The sequence below is a fragment of the Callithrix jacchus genome, chromosome 3, assembly GCF_049354715.1.
Source record: "Callithrix jacchus isolate 240 chromosome 3, calJac240_pri, whole genome shotgun sequence".
Taxonomy (NCBI): Eukaryota; Metazoa; Chordata; class Mammalia; order Primates; family Cebidae; genus Callithrix; species Callithrix jacchus.
The window spans coordinates 22,651,536-22,672,944 of record NC_133504.1 but is presented as its reverse complement, the minus strand read 5'-3'; the positions used below and the strand labels follow the sequence as shown (position 1 = coordinate 22,672,944).

Here is a 21,409-nt window from a genome sequence, read left to right as displayed (position 1 = left end):
TCCTGTTCTTGGGACTTTGACTAGCAGAGCCAAGAACTTTCCTATAAGCTATTGCTTGGTTGTTAAGGCAACACAACAGAAAACCACCCTGACATGCCACATTCTACATGTGCTGACTTATAATACAGTGTGATATTTTTCACCTCCTATCTGAAGCAAGATGAGATAATTGCTGGCTGGTGTGAATTTTTTTGTTAGCATCTCTTTGCATCAATAGATCTAGTTTTGAGACTATATACTTAAGTTTATAAAATAGTATGCTAATGTTTGTTTTATTTAATCAGATTCTATGTGATTCTTATTAAGACCATGTTTTCAGAAAGCACTCAGTGGCCCTCATAATAGTGGAAGCTTCATTAATAAAGGCAAATATTATAAACACACTAATATATAACCCAGGTCTCATGTATGTGCTCTCAAATGGGAAACGTGGAAGACATCAGTTGCATGCATCCCAAGTCAGAGACTTACTTTCTTTATTTACCTTCTGTGCCTCCACAGCGATCTCTTCCCTTCGCTTTGGTAAGAAATTATACAGCCGGCTAGCTTTATTGAGTAACATGCATCAAGCCCACAGCAGAGGTTAGATATGTATTATCTTGTTGAGTCCCCATAACAACCTTATGAGGAAGGTACAAAATGAAGGATTTAAAAGACCTCCATAGTTAAGGAATGAGGAAATAATAATGCAAGTCTCTTTTCATACAACGTAATTGTCCTAAAAAATATCTATTTCTTTGCATCTTTTAAAATGCACCATAAATGGGATATTCTAATATCATTATGTTTTTCTTTAGGTTTCTCTTTTGTATATTTTAGTAAGTTTAAAATACATAAAGTGTCCAGGCATGGTGGCTCATGCCTATAATCTCAGCACTTTAGGAAGCTGAGGTGGGCACCTGAGGTCAGGAGTTCGAGACCAGCCTGGCCAACATGGTCAAACTCCATCTCTATTAGAAGGGCAAAAAGTAGCTGGGCATGGTGGTGGGTGCCTGTAATCTCAGCTACTCAGGAGACTAAGATGGAAGAATTGCTTAAACCTGGGAGGCAGAGGTTGCAGTGAGCTGAGATCACATTACTGCACTCCAGCCTGAGTGACAAGAGTGAAATTCCATCTCAAATACATACATACATAGATAAATGTAATATTTATATTTGCTTACAATAAAAATAAGTGAAGAATGCTCCAAAATGAAAAGTTAAAGTTCTTCTCTAACCTCTCTCAGCCTCTACCCCTCCTCTGAAGATAAGTTACAACCTTCCAAAAATATATTGTCCAATAAAACCACAGTGGTATAGAATGGAAGTCTGCAGTTAGTCTACAATATGCTTTTGACAGCTGTACCTAACATTCTTTGTAAAGGTTGCATAGTATTTCATTATGTGGGATACCATAATTGAATTGCCGTTTCCTTTATGAGGGACATTTAGGGCAAGTTGAGTGTTTTCCTGTTACTATTGGTGAAAAGTGCTGAAATGAACATTCTTGTGTTTCCTGTGTCTTTGTGTCCTTTTGTGAGTAAATTAAGCACAATTTCCTAGAAATGAAACTGCTGGGTCAATTGCATATGTATCCTAAATTTTGCCAAATTCTCTTCTTAACAGATTTCACTAAATTATATTCCCACATTAGTGATAGCAATTTTTAATATTATGAATGTTAGCTTGTATTTTATATGTCTTAATTTTCCTTTTAGATGCTCGTATAGCTCCCAATTGGAAAACTGGACCCATCCCCTGCCACCATCTCCACCAAGAACCCTGCATACCCTCTGCATATCATATTCGTATAACAGCATTACCAAGTACAGTAGTGCTTTCTGAATGTCCCTTTCTTTCCTCCTTTATGGAAAATATGTACAGTCTGATGATATTGTTTGCTAAACACATAAATGTATTTATAGATGGCTTTCTAAAGAGTAAGTGGTATGATCCAAACTTTGGAAAATTGGATTCTGCTCACAAGGGGGTTGGAAAGTGCCTTTTCAGGATCTTAATTAAACTTAGCTAATTGTAATTCCAAGATTGATGCAAGAAGGCAAAAGTTTCAAGGATGAAGTCAAATTTTCCTGAGGTTAGGAATAAATCTATAAATTCTGGTTATATGAATCGCTAAATAATTATTGCACAGGGATCAATAAATCACTTCTAAAGCAGTGTTAGAAGGCTGTTTCACCTCAATATACTAGTTACAATTGTATTATTAGGCTCAGGAGTGTTGGACAAACTGGTTCTTTTAGCTTTTAATATTGCAGTAAAAGGCTTGGCAACAGATTTAACATTTTCTTTGTAACGTCCAAGGTTAACTCTTTTTTTGCTTAAGATCTGGAATGTTCCCAACACAAAGAAATGATAAATGTTTGAGGTGAGGGACATCCCAGTCACTCTGAGTGGATCAGTACCTGTCACCCTCATGCATCAAAATACCACATATACCCTAGAAATGTGAACAGTCACCATGGTATCAATTAAACAAATGAAATAGCTCAGCCCTACCTCAGACCAATTAAACCAGAATCTCTCAGGATGGAACTCTCTTTTCTTTTTTTCCCAAGGTTAGCTCTTTAGTCACTGGCCAGAAAACCTCTAATCCCAGCAGAATTTTAGAGCTATTAAGTACTCTAGTTCTTAGCCACTTAGAAATCATAATGACATAATGATGCTTTACAAAAGAGGTAGGGGAGGAGGGAAGAAGTTGTACTCCTCCTCCTCAGTGACATGAGAGTAGAGAAGAAAAACGAGAGGTTATTACCATGCATATCTGCATGTTACATTTACTTGAACAAAAATACAAATTTTATCTGTTATTGAGAAGAATTGTTTTTGAACAAAAGTGAATAGCTAAAAATAGTGATTCTGTACAACCAACTAAGGGGCTGGTTTCCTTTAGTCTTTTTGTATTTGTTTGTTTTGTTTTTGTTTTGGCTTGTCAACACTGAGAGTACCTGATGGGGCAGATGGAGTCAGACTGAATACTGCACACCCTCTTAGGAGGCTAGAGTCTGAGGGTTAAAAGGCTGAGGGGCAGATGTTGCTTGAAGCCTCACATACTGCGTGACCATGGCAGAGTTCCTTGAACAGTGAAAAGCACTTTTCTGTCCCAACAGATAGGCTTGTGTGTGTGCCAGTCCCACGCAGAAATCATGACCTTTCTTCACTCTATAGGTGATAAGCATGAGATTCTTCCCCAAGAAGAATGTTGAAAAGTCAGAAAGAATATAAAAATGGGAGGAAAAGGTGGAATATTCAGGAAACCATCAAAATATGTACATGTGAAAATAAATTTTTCATGGAACTTATTCTTTGGTTAAATAACAACATTTTAAAAATCTCTTCAAAGCTCTCAAATGGGCCTTTGAAAAATTAAATTACAACCACATTGGATTTGAATTTAGCATGGGATTTCCTAAGACAAAAATTTTTAAAGTTAGAGGTTCTACATCAATGAAATAAGGCTAAAACATGAACCTCGGTAAGAAACATTGGAAACTTCAGTACAAAGGAAGTTACTAATGAATATGATTAAGTTTGAAAGCTTTCCTATGAGAGAAAATACTCTAATGTCAGACAGTGATTCAGGTTTTTGTGCAAAGAATGAAAGCGCTATTTGAAATATATTTTGTGATGCAAACAGGGCAACATCATAGTATTTTTTGTGTGTGCTGAATCTAAGCTGCATTTAACAGCTGAAGTGTCCGCAGTAAACCATCCTAATGAGAAAGCCCCTGGAAATCTCCTGCATTATCTTAATTAAATTAGGCTGATCTAATAAAGGCATGATAATGAAGAGGACTGTGCCTTTCCTTACAATGCAGCACACCAGGCATTAGATGATTTGTCCCACTTTCAGGCATCAGTTGTCATGCTTGCTAAAAGAAAAGAAAAATGATAGCACCAGTCATCATAGTCCCTCAAGGAATCATCCATCTAGTTCTTGAATTTTCTTTACAACACCCCTGTCAATTATTTCTTCCTCTTCAGAGCATCTAGTGACAGGGAACTCACTATGTAATTTTGATCTTATTTCATGTTTGAACATGTGAAGAAGTTTTAGCCATAAGAAACCTCAGGAATTTTTTTAGTTCCTTCAACATGGACCTATCATAGTACCCAGACAACTATTTTTAAGCTCTATTTCAAACAACCTGGAAAAACAGTGGATCAATGGAACAGTAAAGGCTGTAGGGAGACTATGATCACTCTTGCCCAAAGGCATTGCAAAAAGGCAGGTGTGTGAATGTAATTTACATATAGGATGGACCTCTCCACCTTTTTCTAGTACAGATTAATTTTTCATTTCCCAACATCTATAAATTGCCAGAATGGTAAGGTCGTGAGAAAACACTCTCTCCTAATGTACACAGACTTGAAAATTGTTGACCTGTCTTCCTTATCACAGACAGTTCTTGGGAGCCCCAAGGAGAGAGGTGGCTGAGGCAGAGATCACATTGCCTGGCTGTTCTGCTGTACTCATATTGGGCTCTGATAATTAGCACATTGATCCACAGCACAACCTTTGAGTATGCTGTTCTTTTCCTTTGCAGCAAACATATAGCCATTATCATCAGTTATTGTTTTTTTAAGAGGCAGAATCTCACCATGTTGGCCAGGCTGGCTTCAAACTCCTGGGCTCAAGCAATCCTTCAACCTCAGCCTTCTAAGCAGTTGGGACTACACGTGGCTCATCAGTGATATTTTTAAATACAAAAAGACACATTTTTATTTGCTTATGTAAACAGAGTAACTATTACAATTTCCTGCAACCAGTAAATATCATATGCTAAAGCCTTTTTTCTGATTCCACCTCTTCCCCACCCCACCATGTAATAGCTTTAGACTTGTTTTCTTTAGGGGAGGGAGGGGTGTTATGTATTTTTTTTTTGTCTTTTGCCAAGTCTCTAAGTGCCTCTGAAGCCAATTTTTAAAAGTTGTGCATTGTGAGATCACAGTTGCTTTGGGGCATACAGGATGTAAGCACAAAATGATGGACTGTAGCCAGGTAGTGAGGGCTCTAATTGTAGTCAGAAAGAAGAACATTTTCATCATCACATAACAAAATCTGTATTTTTCAAAGAAAATGATTTAAATCTTTATCAAGTCATAACATTAGTTTCCCACTGGGGAAAAAAAAAAAGCTAGTTTATTATTAATAGAATGAGATGCCAGCCTTAGGCAATTTGCTCTGAAAAACCAACTGAAGTGAAACATGGCATTTTATTCGTTATTCAAATAGCCAAATAAAACAAGGTGTAATTAGTTCTGACTTCCTGTTCTTGCTCACACACCTGAGGCCCCTCCCGCTCTGCTGTAGCTCCGCACACCCAGGCAGGCTCTCAGGGGAAGCAGTGGAGCAGCTTTCTTGGACGACAGCTCACTTGTCTACATATTCGAAAGTATGTATTTGATCAAATGGTTGGGAGGAGGACAGGTATTATTTAGAAAAGTACCTGTGTGACTAGAACAGGAAAAGGAGCTGCAAAGCAGCCTTTGCAGAATGTTTGTGAATCTTTCAGAAACTTGATTCAAGGAGTGCGTCAGATGTTAAATCCAGGCATATATGTATATGGCTACTTGGGGTGTGTGTGTGTATGTGTGTGTAAAATTGTAATTTCACTTTTTTAAAAAATGAAGACATTCACAATTTTAGCCAGAACAGTTGGTACAAGGCCTGTAAGTGCTACCAGCTAAGAATATTATTCCTTCTACCTCTAAGGTTTCATTAGTAAAATAAAAGAGTTCTTTCCTCAGTGGATACTTCATTTATCACAGCTCTCCTTGGAAAGCTGACCTCTAAATGCGAACTTCCAGAAGGAACACAGAATAAGAACTAGGGAAAAGCATTCAGGAAAGAGGGTGGCTTTGAAAGGAGTTAGCTGGGAAAATCTTGAGAAAGAAAGTGAGCCCATTTCTGTACATGCAGTTATTGCCTGGGGGGCAGTTTACAGTTTAGCTTTGCATGTGCTCACTCCCTGTTGTAGGTACCTGCTTTGTGGTTCTGCAGAGACCACACCAGCCACATTTGAACACCATTAGACTAGACTAGAGCCAGAACTCTTAGAAGGGAGGCTCTTCCTCGGCCCCTGACAGAGTCGCCACCAAATCTGACTGTCCTCCTTGCCCTGAGCAGTTGAATTTGGTTCCGTGGATGAAGTCTCAACCAACTGCATCCTTGCTTGGAGAGTAGATGAAAAAGAAAGAAGCAAAGGCTTTTGAATTCTAAAGTGTCAGCTTTTTCCAAAAGTAGGCTATTTTCCCATCCTTCTCAATTGCTTCTTCCCTTCAGTTTTCTCTTCTCATCTTCCTAGTCATGATTAGACAGATTACATCAAGAAACTGGGGTTTGGCTAATGAACTTGGGGAAATTTTGAAGGACATCTCTTGTGCTTTGACTTTTGGGGAAAGCTCTTCCCTCGTTAAGGAAAAAGTTGCATTGGATGGAATTGTTGGTCAGATGCAAAGAAATAACTGCTGGGCTTTCTAGGAGTCTGTACATGAACTGTTTCACATGGGTTTCTGTAATTCCATAGAGTTGAAAACACCAACAGGAGCTGCAGCCCTTTTCCCTAGTTTGGCTTTAGTCCTTTTGAATTGCATAATTCTGAGGTGATCATTGTATTCTAGCGGACAAGTTCCAAAAGCACAGAAGACTGACAGCATTGTCTGATAAAGCATCTCCCATTTTATCCGCTTTTGAATGTAATCCAAGTTACAACAATAGCTAATAATTACCTGCCATAATTGTAGCAACAAAATAGCTGAATGTGCACCTCTAGCTGATTTATGTATGCAATTTATTATTCTCAAGCTCGCCATAATCCATTCCTTCCCCCCAATGCTTTGAAGCCTTGGAAGCATTCAATACAAATTTTCACAATATAGGTGACTTTGAAGTGAGGCTTGTCAGGTCATGCTGACTTACTTTTGTACTCACATAGAGAATTGGTGAGGATGAATCTTTTATTTTAACTAACAGGTGTAACTTGAGAATTTGTGAATGACAGACAGATGGGTTGGGAACCTTTTTTTCCTTCACATACTATGAAATGTACTTCTGTCTACTCATGGCAATGAGTCACACCTGCAAAAAGCCATAATGTTCACTGGGGCCAAAATGACATTTTTTAGTTTCTCTGGCAATGAGCTGTAAGTAGGACAGCCACCCATTCTAGTTTGCCTGAAACAGTCATTATTTATTCACATAATTACCAATGGTTACCTATTATTTCATTCTCAGAAATGTCCTGGCTTGGACAATGTATTATATGTTCACCCTGCATACCCAAATAGTGCAGGAAAACGCAGTATTTTCATGTGTCCTGGCCAAATGGCAGCTTATTTAAAAAAATAGAAAATTATTGGAATTAACAGTCAAAGATATGTGAGAGATTAGAAATCAACATTTCACATGGACTCCTGTGTAAGAAAGGAATACGTAAGTATAGACTATTAAAACAGGCATGGCGAATGTGTTTCAATTCAGGTGCCAACACTAATTGGTTGGTAGTGGCTGCCCCTAGCATCCATCATTGGAGAAGGACTCTGAAACCAAGGTGGAGACCAGTGGGATATGGGGCTTGCCCTATTACTGATGTCTGTCATAAGCTCTGAAAAAGCTAGTTGTATACCAGGTATTCAATGTCACCACCATAGAGCCAGATGAGTTTTTAGTGATAATCCAACCCAGTGTTTTCAAAACGTGTTCCCAAAACACTGATCCTTCAACATGAATCTCAGAACACATGTTCCATGGTCCAGTAACATTGAGAGTGATGCCTACCATATTTCTCTCTTGGACATTCAGTGTATATTGGCACAGAGCTCTAAAAAGTTCTGTTTAACTTTCTGACAGATGTTTAACTTTGTTTAACCCAGTGCTTCATAAACCTATTTGGCCTCAGAAACCTTTTCAATGTTATCTGTCAACTTGCTACAGAACTAGTTTCTTGGTACACAGTTGAGGAAACTCTAGTCCAGCTCATTCCTTGCATTTCACAAATAAGGAAACTCAAGCCCCAAATGAGAGAAAGACTGGACCAGTCAACTTGGCTGATGTATGGAACTCATTGATATAGGAGATAAGAAGAAATTATTTAGGTAGGTAGTGAGGGTATAGGAGTCCTCGGTAAGGTTTTTCTTTTAATGAAAAGCAGCCCCAAAACTATTTTTTCTAGCAAAGAGCAGCCAGTAAACTCCAGTTACAGACATAGACAAGCAAGCGCAAAGCTGGCACGGGTGAATGCCAGCAGCTGTGCCAGTAGGAACAGGCTAGTTGGGACTAGGCATGCTCAAAATGGCGGCTCCACCTTCCCTTTTCTTTGCCAGCCACATGTACAATAAGGATCAGACAACATGGGCTGGTCAAGTGGAAAGCCCATTTGCATAATAAGATTAGGATGGGGTGGCCAGCCTTCCCGAAACGTCACAGCTGATCCAGCTGATCTGTGGATCCTAAGTCAATCAGACACAGCCACTTCAAGCGTGCCTATAAGAGCTGGTGCACTCCCATTCGGGAGGTCCCTCTCTCAAAAAAGAGAGAGCTGTTCTCCTTGCTGTTTCTGTTGCCTGTTAAACCTTTGCTCCTAAACTCACTCCTTGCGTATGTCCATGTCCTTTATCTTCTTGGTGCGAGACAGCAAACCCCAGGAATTTATTCTAGACAAGGACACTGCTTTATCAGAACTGCTGACTCCAGATCCTAGCTCCTTTCCATTGCATCGCCAATGAAGAAAATATTAGAAGCAATCAAAAATTTTAATAGCTTCGGGCAGCACAGATATTTAGTAGAGTTCACTTATTTTTATAGGTGTTTGTTTGTTTGTTTTGCTCTGTCGCCCAGACTGGAGTGCAGTGGCACAATCTCGGCTTACTGTAACCTCCACTTCCCAGGTTTGAGTGATTTTCCTGCCTCAGCCTCCAGAGTAGCTGGGACCACAGGCAGCTGCCACCATGCCCAGCTAATTTTTGAACTTTTTTTAGTAGAGATGGGGTTTCACCATGTTGGTCAGGCTGGTCTTGAACTCATGACCTCGTGATCTACCCACCTCAGCCTCCCAAAGTGCTGGGATTACAGGCATGAGCCACCACGCCTAACCACCCTGACCTGATGGTGGGTTTTTTTTGTTTGTTTTGTTTTATTTTTGTTTTTGAGATGGAAATTTCCTGTGTCACTCAGGCTGGAGTGCAGTGGTACAATCATAGCTCACTGCTGCCTCCAATTCCTGGGCTCAAGTGATCGTCCCGCATCAACCTCCCAGTAGCTGGGACTACAGGCACATGCCACCATGCTCAGTTCGTTTTTCTGTAGAGTCACTGTCTTGTCATCTTGCCCAGACTGGTCTCTAACTCTTGGGCTGAAGTGATCCTTCCACCTTGGCTGTGATTATAGGCGTGAGCCACGGTACCCAGCCTATATTGTTTTTTAAAGATGGTAAATAAATATCTGTATATTCCTAGTGTCAGACACTAAGCTACCTCTCATGGTCAAAAAAAAAAAAGGCAAAATAAAATCATTTTCATAGTTTAGTTTTATCTAGGCTGGTCCATTCCTCTATTTTATCCTTTTTCCTTTGGAGATAAAGTGGTTATTTGAGGAGAGAATTGCTAGACAAGAATCTGGTTTTGGTTCAGATTCTATTTTATTATTTCCTGGGCTTTGAATTTCAAAAAAGCCTATCTATTTATTGGTCTCTTTTGGGCCATAAGGTTAAAGTACATCTGTTGTCCACACAAATTTAGCTATTGGCCTTCGAGCTAAGCAGTCATGAAATTATAGCCATAGTAAATTTAGACAATGATTAATTTCACTTCGGTCAGCCTATAAATCCACATGACAGAATAAACATAGTGTGTTATGTGGTTAATGTGAACACATGTAAAAAATTAAGAAATCTTTGGTGACAAGACAAAAAATACTCCATAAAAATTAATTAGTGTTTAATTGTGGATGTATGAAATGCAATACTTACAGATGGCCTGACTTGGCATGTAGGCATCAACAAAACTTATCTTGGGCATCACTCTCAAATTTTGTCTTGGTGGTTCTCCAGGTCATGGCAGACCACTGTCATTCCTTTGAGGGAGAAGAACACCTGGAAAATATAACCATTGCCGAAGCACTTATCTCTCTGGGGTTTTTTTCTTACCCTTTATTTTCATTATTATACCATTACAGAAACCAGTTGCTTCAGTTTTCTTCAAGTATGGACTTCATGAAGCCATGTGGTTTCATGTGCTTTGGGAGAAGGAGGCAGCTGGGGGCTAAATTTGCCATCCTGAAATCATCCTTGACATCCCTTTGAAGATAAATGTTTCCAGGAAGTACAAATCAGTGAAGTGGTGAGGGAAAAATGGAGAGACATCTTTCAACATAACCTTGTTTCCCCTTGAGCATAAAGGAATTGATTTAAAGGAGAAAATAAAAACTCAACAGTTTTTAAAGGTTTTTATTTAATAAGCACCTCATTGTTTCTATTAACTGGCTTTTAACATTTACCATTTTGCTTAGCAGCGTTGGAGGACATTACCCAAAATTCATTGATGAAACTTGATAAGTGTTATAAGTCAGATTTGTTTCATTTTAAAAGCCACATGTTTAAAATACAGTGCACAGAGAATTTTCACGATACGTAGTTGTGGTTCAATAAAATAAAGATAGCCAGAAGAAACTATCACTCATAAAATCTATATTTCCTGCTAAGTGTTAGTATTAAAATAGATATTGCTAGTCAACTTGTAAGCCAAGCGATGCCATATGTGATTTTTTTTTAACATAAACTATTCGTATTCTATACTAGAAGGTGTGTCTTAGACTTTGCAGTGATTTGTTGGTTTCTTTCATTAATCATGAATTTATTCTCATAAAAATCAACACTTATGACCCTATCTTGGAGAATCGGAATGTTCTGAGCATTCCCAGATGTGTACTGCAGTACCAGTGCACAGTTCTGAGCCTCACTGCCAGGTGCCAGGGTCACAAGAGAAAAATATCAGTAGGCCACGTCAGGGAGGTGAATTTTTAAACATTCTTCCACCACCCAAGGACGGAAGTGGTTTTCAAGAACAGCCATTGGGTCAGAAGCAGCTGCAGCCCCTTGATTTTAATTATCCTCCTGACCCCTTGATCCTTCACAAAAAAGGCTCTAGGACTGTGGACAGATGCAGCCACTTGCCTCTAACAACTGGACTCAGACCAAGTCAGCAGTCACATTTCACCTCACCTTGAAATGTAGAAAGTGAACAATTAGATATTGAACATTTTCATGTAAAACACCTTCTTGAATTTCAATCCAGCCACATCCTGCTAGTGCCATATGTGATCCTTGAATTTTTGGCACTGTCTCGTTTTTAAGCTGAAATGTTTGGAAAATCCTTATGGGGAAGGAGGAAGCATTATATAACGACAATAATACACACACACATGCACACACACATACATGCACATATACACACACATACACACACATATGTATACATATTTATTAAAAACATTTCAAAATCCCACAGAATAGTATAAAGAAATATACCATTTTACAAAACTATAATGTTACAATCCTTTTTCCTCTATGTGCTATAATCCTTTATGAACAAAGGGAAAATTCAAGACTCATGAATATTATCTCCTCTCCCACAAATTGATTGCAGCCTGAGTATTATATCCAAAGAAACGTATGTAACTATGAAGCTACAACCAACTTTGAAACATTTCTGAAGGAGTTCAGGTTTCTGTGTGATGAAAAACCTAAGCTCATTAAAATGTATTCATTGTATTTCCTTATGTCTACAATTGGGTTTTCTTTTCTCTTAGCCCCTGCTGCTAGTCTCATGAACTAAGAAACCTGACTTAGCTGACATCTATGCTCCCAGTCGGTTCCTGTGTCATAATTAAAGTGCAGTTAGTCCTTGGAATGAATAAATGATTGATGAATGAATGAATGAGTATGACTATATCTTCTAATCCTTTTACATTTTATTTCCAGTTAGTACAAGGTTATTTTCATATCCTGTTTATGACCTTGAAATCTGACAGCCAGTCCCAACTAGTTTATTCTCATATTAGCAACTTGATTCTTCTGAAGGCACATGTACCATGCCCACTGATTTTGCAAGGTTTAGCTCTCCAGCTTCCTTCAGCTCCTTGTTTGGGTGGCAGTTACATAGCTGTTTAACAGCTGCACCAGAAATTAAAGAGGAAGAATCAGTAAACTTTGTTAAAACGTGTACCTCTCTATCAATAGATACATGTTTTAATGAAAGATAAAAGCTAAAAGCATTAAGGAAAATGAAATTTTGGAGACTACTGAGTTTTTATTGTTTGTGTTCTTCTTTTGAATTGCTATAGGTAAATGAGAGATGCCTATATCTAAAAGTATAATGACAACTACTTTGCAAGGTACTTGTGAAAATAAAATAAGGTCATATTTGCATTTAATAGGCATTCAATAAATGTTAATTCTCTTTCCCTTCATCTGAATTTCCATAAGTCCTTAAGAATAATCATTATTCCCAAATATTGTATTATTTTTTCATCCTAATTATGAGATTGTAGTTACATATTTTTAATGATTTTATGGCAGAAATATAAGAATTGGATTGAAGTTGATGTTTATCAGAAGTTCAGAATGGGAATGTAGATAGCATTTTTTAAATATGCTACCTAGATACTGTTCACTAGATAAAAGGCTTCCAGGTTTTCAAAATGGAATGAATAAAGGTTCGAGGGGGTCAAGTCAAATTTTGCTTGAGTGGATTCTTTCTTAGCTACATTACATGCTTCCACCCACCCTCCTCTCTCAGTCAAACCCCTCTCCACTCTCAGTCCACAGTAATTAAACAGGACTTTCAGGATCTGGAGGAAAGCGAGAATGTATCTCCTAGAAAGAGATCCAATTGAGGATGGCAAATGTGTTTCGTTTCAAACTTCACCTTTAGTTGCATTGTAGCCTACACAGCTATCCTGAGGATTCTGAGATGTTCCATTTCACTAGTGAAGAACATTCTGAGTGAGTGAGTGAGTGACGTCTGCCACGGGAAGAAGAGGGATAGTGTCCTTATTTGTGCCATGCATTTACCAAACCTATACTTCATCCTCATATGCTTCACAGTTTAGATTGTCAGCCCAGTGTCTCTTTCCCTAAGTGACACCAGTAACAAGAATTTAATGTGAGAAAAATTTCAAGAGGTCAAAATTTAACCAGCAGACCTCACATTTTCCTCTTTAGAGAATAGTAAATGTTTTGAGTTCTTTGCCAAGAAGCTGGTAGAATTGTGACCTTTGAGAAATTGAACTAAGCAAACATGGCTGTAGCACACCCATTTCGTCCAATGTGTGGTGTGTGCCAAAACTTCAAATCTCTAAGATCCTCTTAGTTTAGGCAAGGTCATTCTTCTTTAATCAGCTACATAAAAAGTGGATGAGACACATTTCCTTTTCTGATATTTGCACTAACTAGATTATTTTGAGTTTAATGGTATGCGTTTTAAATGCATTTCAGTTTGAGTTGGTGAAAGTCTATAAGCCTCTATCCACATACATTTTAAAGCAGGAACTGTGGCTGATACAAAACTATTTATCTGTTCAGTTCTTTCTTCATCTGTAAGCATATTCTTCTTTGATAAGCTCTGTTATCAAATGTGACCTGTTTGAAAACGTAGGTTTGGTTACTATTCAGATATGGTGAGGTCAACAGATGAGGAGATGACTGTCATTGGAAAAATACTAGTTTGTTATTTGAAGTTCCCAAGAGGAGGGGCACACACACTGCAGGGGACTGCAGGGGAAGCTCCAGGATTGGTCAGAAGTCCAGGGAGCAAGGGGGAGCTTTGGAAGGAGCCTTTGTTAGGAACCCACAGGAAAAGCAGAAGTGAGGAGAGCTAAGCAGGGTTAGGACTGACTCTTTTGAACACTTTCAGTGGGTTCTCAGGCATACAGCCTGTTTCTGGTTGTCTGTTATCTGGCCCTGGGTTGATGAGGGGAGGGAAGCTGTGTCCCTGAATCTGAGAATCCAGTAGAGCAGGTGCTGAGTGTGTGGGGTCTGGATTGATTAGTTTGCATGTGGAACACATGCTCTCAGAAAGGTCCTTTACATCTCTAGGAACTGACCAGCCCTGGGAGGGGCAGTCCCTCCAGGGTCAGCAATGTCCTAGATGCAAAATTGAATGCATGCAAAATTCTGTTCTTTTTCTCTCCGTATTAAAAAAAAAATTAACCTCATTCATTTGACATTTGATCATTTGTCCCTGTCGGATATCATCTGTTTTGTTTCCTTATGCCATTCTTTCATATCAAATGCATTTATGCCAATTTCCTCAACTAGAAATCAACTTCTTGATTGTTTAAAAAAATGCAATTTTTAACTTTTAAAATCGCTCCACAGAGTATTGCACATAGTTGGTGCTTTAAAATGCTTATTATCAGCCCCACATTACTTTAAAGCCTGGGTCTAATGAAAAAGCAAATAATGAAGAAATATGTGCTTTAATAGATTTGTAAAATGCTACATACATATTACATCTCACTCCTGGATATTTGCAATTCACATTTCCTCACTTAAGGCCCTGGGAAGTCCTGCAGAAAAGAAATTAACATTGTCCCAATGCAACCATTTACTAAGCGTATTTGACCCTGAAATTTTTTTCTCATTGAGTACCTGCTAACAATCTGAATATGTTGCAGAGTGCTTTTCTATCATGTTTTTTCCATAGAATTTGTATTTAAAAAAATAAGATTGCTTATAAACTGAGTGATAATGGTAAGTTTAGGGCTAAAGAAAATAGTAAGTGCAAAAAAATGCTTGAAATATACCTTAATATTGGCAGAACAGTTAAGACAATAAATAGATTTTTTACTTTAGTCTAACTCATCTATTTAGTCATATGAAGTCATTCATTATGTAATAAAACTCTTCCACAACTGCATATGGCAAAACGCTTGGTGCGTGTAAACCACTAGGCTGACCTGTTTTTGCTTTTTGGACATGCATATGTTTTGTTCTTTAGCTCAGTGAATAAAATTGAAACAGCATCTCAGATTGTAACACAAAGTAGAAGAAATAATGCAGAGAAAAGAATAAATTTGCCCAATAAGGTATAAGTGAAATAGTTAACACGGCCCATGCATATTGCTTTCAGAGACAGTAACTGTCAACCAGGGAAAGTCAGTTATTGACATAAGTGCTTGTCTGGTGACTAGTTCTATGGTGTGAAAATGTGGTAACGTAGGGTGTGACCCAAGAGGAGAAGGAGAATAAAACCTGCAAATATTTGGATAGCAGGCTCTCCCTAGAAACAAAAAGGGCAGCACAGTTTCTGGCCAATATTTAGATCAATGTGTGTTTGATCTGTGATTGGAATCATTTGTATATCGGAACTAGCGATGGCAGAGCAAAGAGGCTCAACTGTGACTTTAGGAAAGTCATCTAGCTTCTGGTTCAGCTTCCTCATCTGTACAAGGAGATGAAACTTTAAGGTTGTTTCATTAAATGGAAGACTGTATACTTAATGATTATGCTAAAAATATTTCATGAAATGATGTAGAAAATTCATTGATGAAGGGTGCAAGTAATTAATGGCTTTGCTTAATTGAAATATACTAGCATACAATACTGTTTCTGAGATCATAGGCCCACTCTGGACCTTTAAAGGTATAGATGGATTTGATACCTTGTCTTTATCACAACCATGGTACTTAACTTTCCATGTTATACTGAAATTAGCTCTTGATGGGCCTTTCTATCCTATTGGAATGTAAGTTTTTCTAGAGTAGCAGCCTGGTCTTATATTAACTTACTCTCTAGGTTTTAGCACAATGTTTGACACATTAATGTATTAAGTATGCCTTTTAATTTTCCGTATTTCTACTGCTTTGGCATTCAGTGGACCAGAGATACAATACACATTTTTTTAAAAAAATGGTTGCTATGTTAAACAAGTGAGCAACCTAGATGGAGAACCAAGACTCTATAAGGCAGGTCATTCTGGTCCAGAAATACCAGACCAACACTTCTTAAGCTTTAGGTGCACCTGGGGATCTGAACCAATTCAGTAGATTTGGGGCAAGAGCCAAGATACTGCACTTCTAATAAGCCCCCAGGTGATGCTGCTGCTGCTGGCTCCAGGACCACACTTTGAGTAGCAAAAAGCACGAATGGGCAACCTTTCTCAATAAAGGCCCAGATGCTAAATATTGGGGGCTTTCAGGGCCATATAGTATGTTGTAACTCTGTCCCTATAATGCAAAAGCTGCCATGGACAATATGTAAATGAATGAGCATGGTTATGTTCCCCCCTGCCATAAAAACCTTATTTAAGGACCCCAAAATGTGAACTTGATGTTGCAAAATATTATTCTTCTTTTGATTTTTTCCCAAACCTTTAAAAGTATAAAAACCATTCTTAGTTCAAGGGCCACATAAAAACAGGCAGTAGGCTTGCAGGCTGAAAGTTCCCTGAGTTAGAGGATAAGATACTAGTCACTTCTGTAGTTGGCAGAGGTTTCCCTATGGAGTACATCTAACCAAAAGGAACGAATCCTTCTCTCTATTGAACCTCTGCTGCATTTTTTCAAGCTTCACTTTCCCCCAATAGGTAATTTATATCTTTTCTATGGAAGGTAGAAATACTCTAATTGGCAGTACAGACAGACAAACTCAACTAGTTTCAGAATTTAGCAGGCATTATTTTTTCTATTACCTGTAGCAGGTAATGCAGTTCCTTGCAAATAGAAGAAGCTCTGTAAATGTATATTCAGTTAATTTTTATCTGTTGAAGAAGCCTTTGGTTTGATCTTAAGGAAGAGTAGTTCCTAGATGGGATTAATGAAGAGGGTAAGAAGATAATTCAAAGAAGAAAATGTGGGCACAGAAAAGTAGGCAGGTAATATTTGAGGACTTCGTAAGGAGCCGCAAGTCCATGCAAATATTCGGCAGAAACAGAGGATTAGCATAAGAAAACGATAGGGCCCAAGTTGCATGAAAGCCGGCAATGACAGATCTGAAGTTTAGGGAAGTGTGTAGGGGAAGAAAGAATTTATAGTCTGCTGGTGATGGAGGGACCAATTGAAACACAAAAGCCACAGTTAGTACTGATGGGTGAGGATCTAGACTATGGCTTTGGAAAGATAACAGAAAAAAAAGACTGGAAGATGACCCTGCGCTGGAAGGCCCTTTAGGACTTGGTGATAACAAAGAAAACTACACAGTGCCACAGAATCAAGAAATACTGCCCTGCTCAAGTGCCTCCAAAATCATATGGCTTGTATGGCATAGAACGCTCGGTTGGCTGGTTATTGTATGTTCTTTAATTCCCGAAGTCTTATCTGTTCTTTGGGGAGAGTCACATATTTAATGTCTAGTATGGTTTCTAGGGTTGATACTCATAGTAGTAGCAAACTCATTTGCTATAGTAACTATTTTCAAATTAAATTAGACAAAAGCCATTCTACCCCCAAAACAGAAAAAAGACTTAGTCTTCCATGTCACATTTTTAAAGGATGTGAAATCCAAGTAATTTTATAGGCAATTAGACTTCGAGAAAATCTCTAAGTGCTAATTAAGAGCTTAAATGGACAGCATTTTCCCAGAGAATTCAGTCCTTTTAGTTGTAAGTGGCAGATTTCTACACATTTATTATATAATAAATCCCATTTGGGGTTTTTTCTTTTTTAGCGTGGCTTTGGGCTTTGTTTTGTTTTGTTTGTATGTTTGTTTCTTGGTAAAATGTAAAGGCAACCAGATGTTACTGAGAATCTGAGGTGCTGGGGGAAGAGGGGAGAGAGTGAGAGGGAACCTGTGTTCAGTTTGACAGCCTGTAGTTTCCCACACGAAGGGCCTGATTGTTTGGAAAAGGAAAAGTGCTGACCAGCAAGAATGCATTACAGCACAACTGCTATATCTCTCCACATCTTGGAGGCCAAGGCGGTCTGCTAGAAGGTTTTGTAAATATCAGAAATGTGGAAGGCATTAAATCTGTTACTGCTCAGCTGATCAGAAGTCTTAAAGGTCAACACAAATATTGCTGCCTGTGATTTTTTTAACATGATGCTAAGTTTCCTTTCATATATTAAACATTTTGAGCATAATGTTTGTATTACTTTTATATTTTTCTTTAGGTAAGCATAATAGATAAAATTTTAATAAATGTAGGAGGCATTTGTTACAAAGCATTTTATGACACTGAGTTTCTGCTTCTTTTATTTTATAACTGAAATGGTCTTTCTGAGTTTGACAGCATCACTTGTGCTGATAAAATGTACAAGATGCTTTACAAAGAAAACCTGTGAGAATTGTCTAGTCATTAATTTCCAGTCTAAATTGTAGAGTTTCCGTCAATAACACTGATACTGATTTTTTTTTTAACCAACCAAACATCGTTTTGCATTGCACCGGACTTTACTTCTGCTTAATTGTTTTAAACATCATGATTTCCTTTCTTTCCCTCCTGTTCTTTGACCTCCATTTGGCCTGCAGATGGTTCTGTGAAGGGAAAGAGCTGCACAACACTCCTGATATTCAAATCCACTGTGAGGGTGGGGACCTCCATACCCTGATCATAGCAGAGGCCTTTGAGGACGACACAGGTCGCTACACCTGTTTGGCCACGAATCCCAGTGGCTCAGACACAACATCTGCTGAGGTCTTCATTGAAGGTAAGGAAGGGTGCCGGGTAATGGGGGATAAAGGGATATTGATGTTCTAATCACTCCAGTATCCTAGGGAGTGTGAATATGCCTTTCCGATGCAAACAGCAGTGTTCTAATTCAATCTTCATTTCCCTGAGAACCTTTAGAAATGGAACTGTTAGGCACCCATCAACTCTTTCCAATGCCAACATTTGTTCCTTTCAATGTAGAACGTTTCCACTACATTAACTCGGATTATTTAAAATGTAAGGTATCCAAATTATTTTTATCTTTCTCTAGTAAATGAAGCATGGGAACATAATTGAAGTACCATATCAAGCAAAGTTAAACGATAAATGACTCAGGAACTCATTCATTTTAATTTAAATGAATTTTAAGTGAATACTTTTAATTTTCTAGTTTTTACTAAATTCTAGAATGTTGCCTCTTTTAAGACTCCATTATTCCTGCTTAATGTACTATGAACTTGTTAGAGGTGAGAATATTAAAGAAACCATGTTGTATTAAAGAGGGGTAAGCAGAGGATGGGATCTTTCTGTTGTTCTATTAATTTATTTTTGACAAGATTCAGTCTCCAGGGAGTTGGAAAACTTTATAGCAAAGTGTTAAATTTTACATTTTATTGTGTTTTGATCAATACCAATAATTTGCAGCACTTGGAAGTGTTTTAAGCTCTGTAGTGTTTATACTGTTCCTAAATCCATAAATTGATGGGTGCTCTGTTAATTGGTTGCTTTTTAAAATAACAGTTAAAATACAGAAAGAATATTAATATCCTTGAAATCTGCACTTTTTTAAAACCATTTAACAGCACCAATATCTTCATTATGTAAAGGCAAAGAAGGCAAGATGTGAGCCACCATTTATAGCTCCTTCAAGAACTGACCCACAAAAATTAGCTTTAAAAGTAGGGCCAGGTGAGGTAGTTCATGTCTGTAATCTCAGCACTTTGGGAGGTGAAGGCAGGAGGATCTCTTGAGGCCAGGAGTTTGAGACCAGACTGGGCAACATACTGAGACCCTGTCTCTTAAACAAAAACAAAAACACTTTTTTAAAGTTAGCCTGGCCTAGTGGCATGTAACTGTACTCCCAGCTACTAAGAAGCCTGGGGAGGGAGGATTGCTTGAGCCCATGAGGTTGAGGTTACATTGAGCCATGACACCACTGCCCTCCAGCCTGGAAGACAGAGCAAGACCCCATCTCTTAAAGAAAAAAGAGGAAAATTTAAAAATAAAAAGTAACTATTACTGATGACTAAAAGTATATCCCTTTACTTTGAGCGAAAGCATCCTCCACAGTGTCTTCGGTAGCATCTTGGAGTGCCTCAAGGCACCTGCTAATACAAACAAAAACAAACATTCCTGCTAATACAAACAAAAACAAACATTCTATATGTAGTAACAACTAATACTTACATGATACTTATAAAATCCTCACACACATGCACATGATCATTTACACTTCGATGTCACCTACGAGGTATTATTAGTGTTCCCTTTTTATAGCTGAGGCCCAGAGAGGCAGGAGAAACGTGTTCAAAGTCACACAAGAATTTTAACCCAGACAGTCTTGCTCCAGGGCTGGTATTAACCACTCTCTCATGCTGATAGGTATTTCAGAGTGCTGCATGAATGAAAGATGAATGACAAAAAGATGTTTAAAATTTCACTAATGAGTTAGCAGTATTATCATGGGTGGGTTATGTAGCAAACTTCTTAAGGCATCTTAGAATACAGTGAAGGGAACTTAAATTTCTGTAAAAATCCTGTCTGCTAAATGATGATCAGATTTGTCTCCAAGTTCAGATAAGCGATTTTAATTGAAATTCTTCATTTGCTTGCAAGATTGCTAGAAATATGATAAATTTTGGGATGTGTTGCTTCTATACTACAAAGATTAAATGAAATCACATTAGATTTAAGCAAAAATCTATCAACTTAATTTAACCAACATTAAGACCCTATTAAGTGCCATACAGCGCAGGTATAAATGTGGTTAAGAGACAATCCCTGGTATCAAGGAGTTCAAAATCTAACAGCAGAGAAACACATTAAAAAAAAAAAAAGCCAGGTGTGGTGGCTCACACCTGTAATCCCAGCACTTTGGGAGGCCAAGGAGAATGGATCATCTGAGGTCAGGAGTTTGAGACCAGCCTGGCCAAAATGGTAAAGCACCATCTCTACTAAAAATACAAAAATTAGCTGGGCATGACGGTGGGTGCCTGTAGTTCCAGCTACTCAGGAAGCTGAGGCACAGGAATCACTTGAACCTGGGAGGTGGAGGCTGCAGTAAGCTGAGATCCTACCACTATACTCCAGACTGAGACTCCAGAGCAAGACTCAGTCTTAAAAAAAAAAAAGAACAGAATATAAAATGATAATATCATAAGTGATATAAGAGAAGTTGAAAGTATTTTAAGAACTTATAAAAGTTAAATGCATGATATATAAGATATATAAAAAATCATATATATATATATGTAAAATATAAAATGAGATATATCATTGCCTCTTGAAACCAGCTGCAGAATCTAACTCAGATAGACTCAAACTCTCAACCACACTGATATTTAACTTTAAATGTCGTTCTCCTGTATAAAAGCCTCTGAGCTGCCAGTCCTTTCAAATCATCTGCACGAGGTGCTGAATATGAGAAAAGTATACCTCTAGTTCTATATGCCACGTATCTTCCATGTTCAGGACTTGAACAGAGAGAGTGGATTTCTTCCAGTTCATGGCTTTCCATGTGACATTGCTGAACTTACTGAGACATCCA

The 21,409-nt window shown here is 38.1% G+C and overlaps 1 protein-coding gene across 29 annotated transcripts in view; it reads left to right on the top strand.

The window, feature by feature from the left end:
- The window catches only part of PALLD (palladin, cytoskeletal associated protein), a 469,895-nt gene that overhangs the window by 189,033 nt on the left and 259,453 nt on the right, over positions 1-21,409 (top strand). For all 29 annotated transcript variants that reach the window (XM_078366289.1, XM_078366298.1, XM_078366290.1 and 26 more), the window contains one exon: positions 18,462-18,640. In XM_078366289.1, coding sequence (XP_078222415.1) covers positions 18,462-18,640 — 179 coding nt within the window. The remainder of the gene's footprint in view (positions 1-18,461; positions 18,641-21,409) is intronic.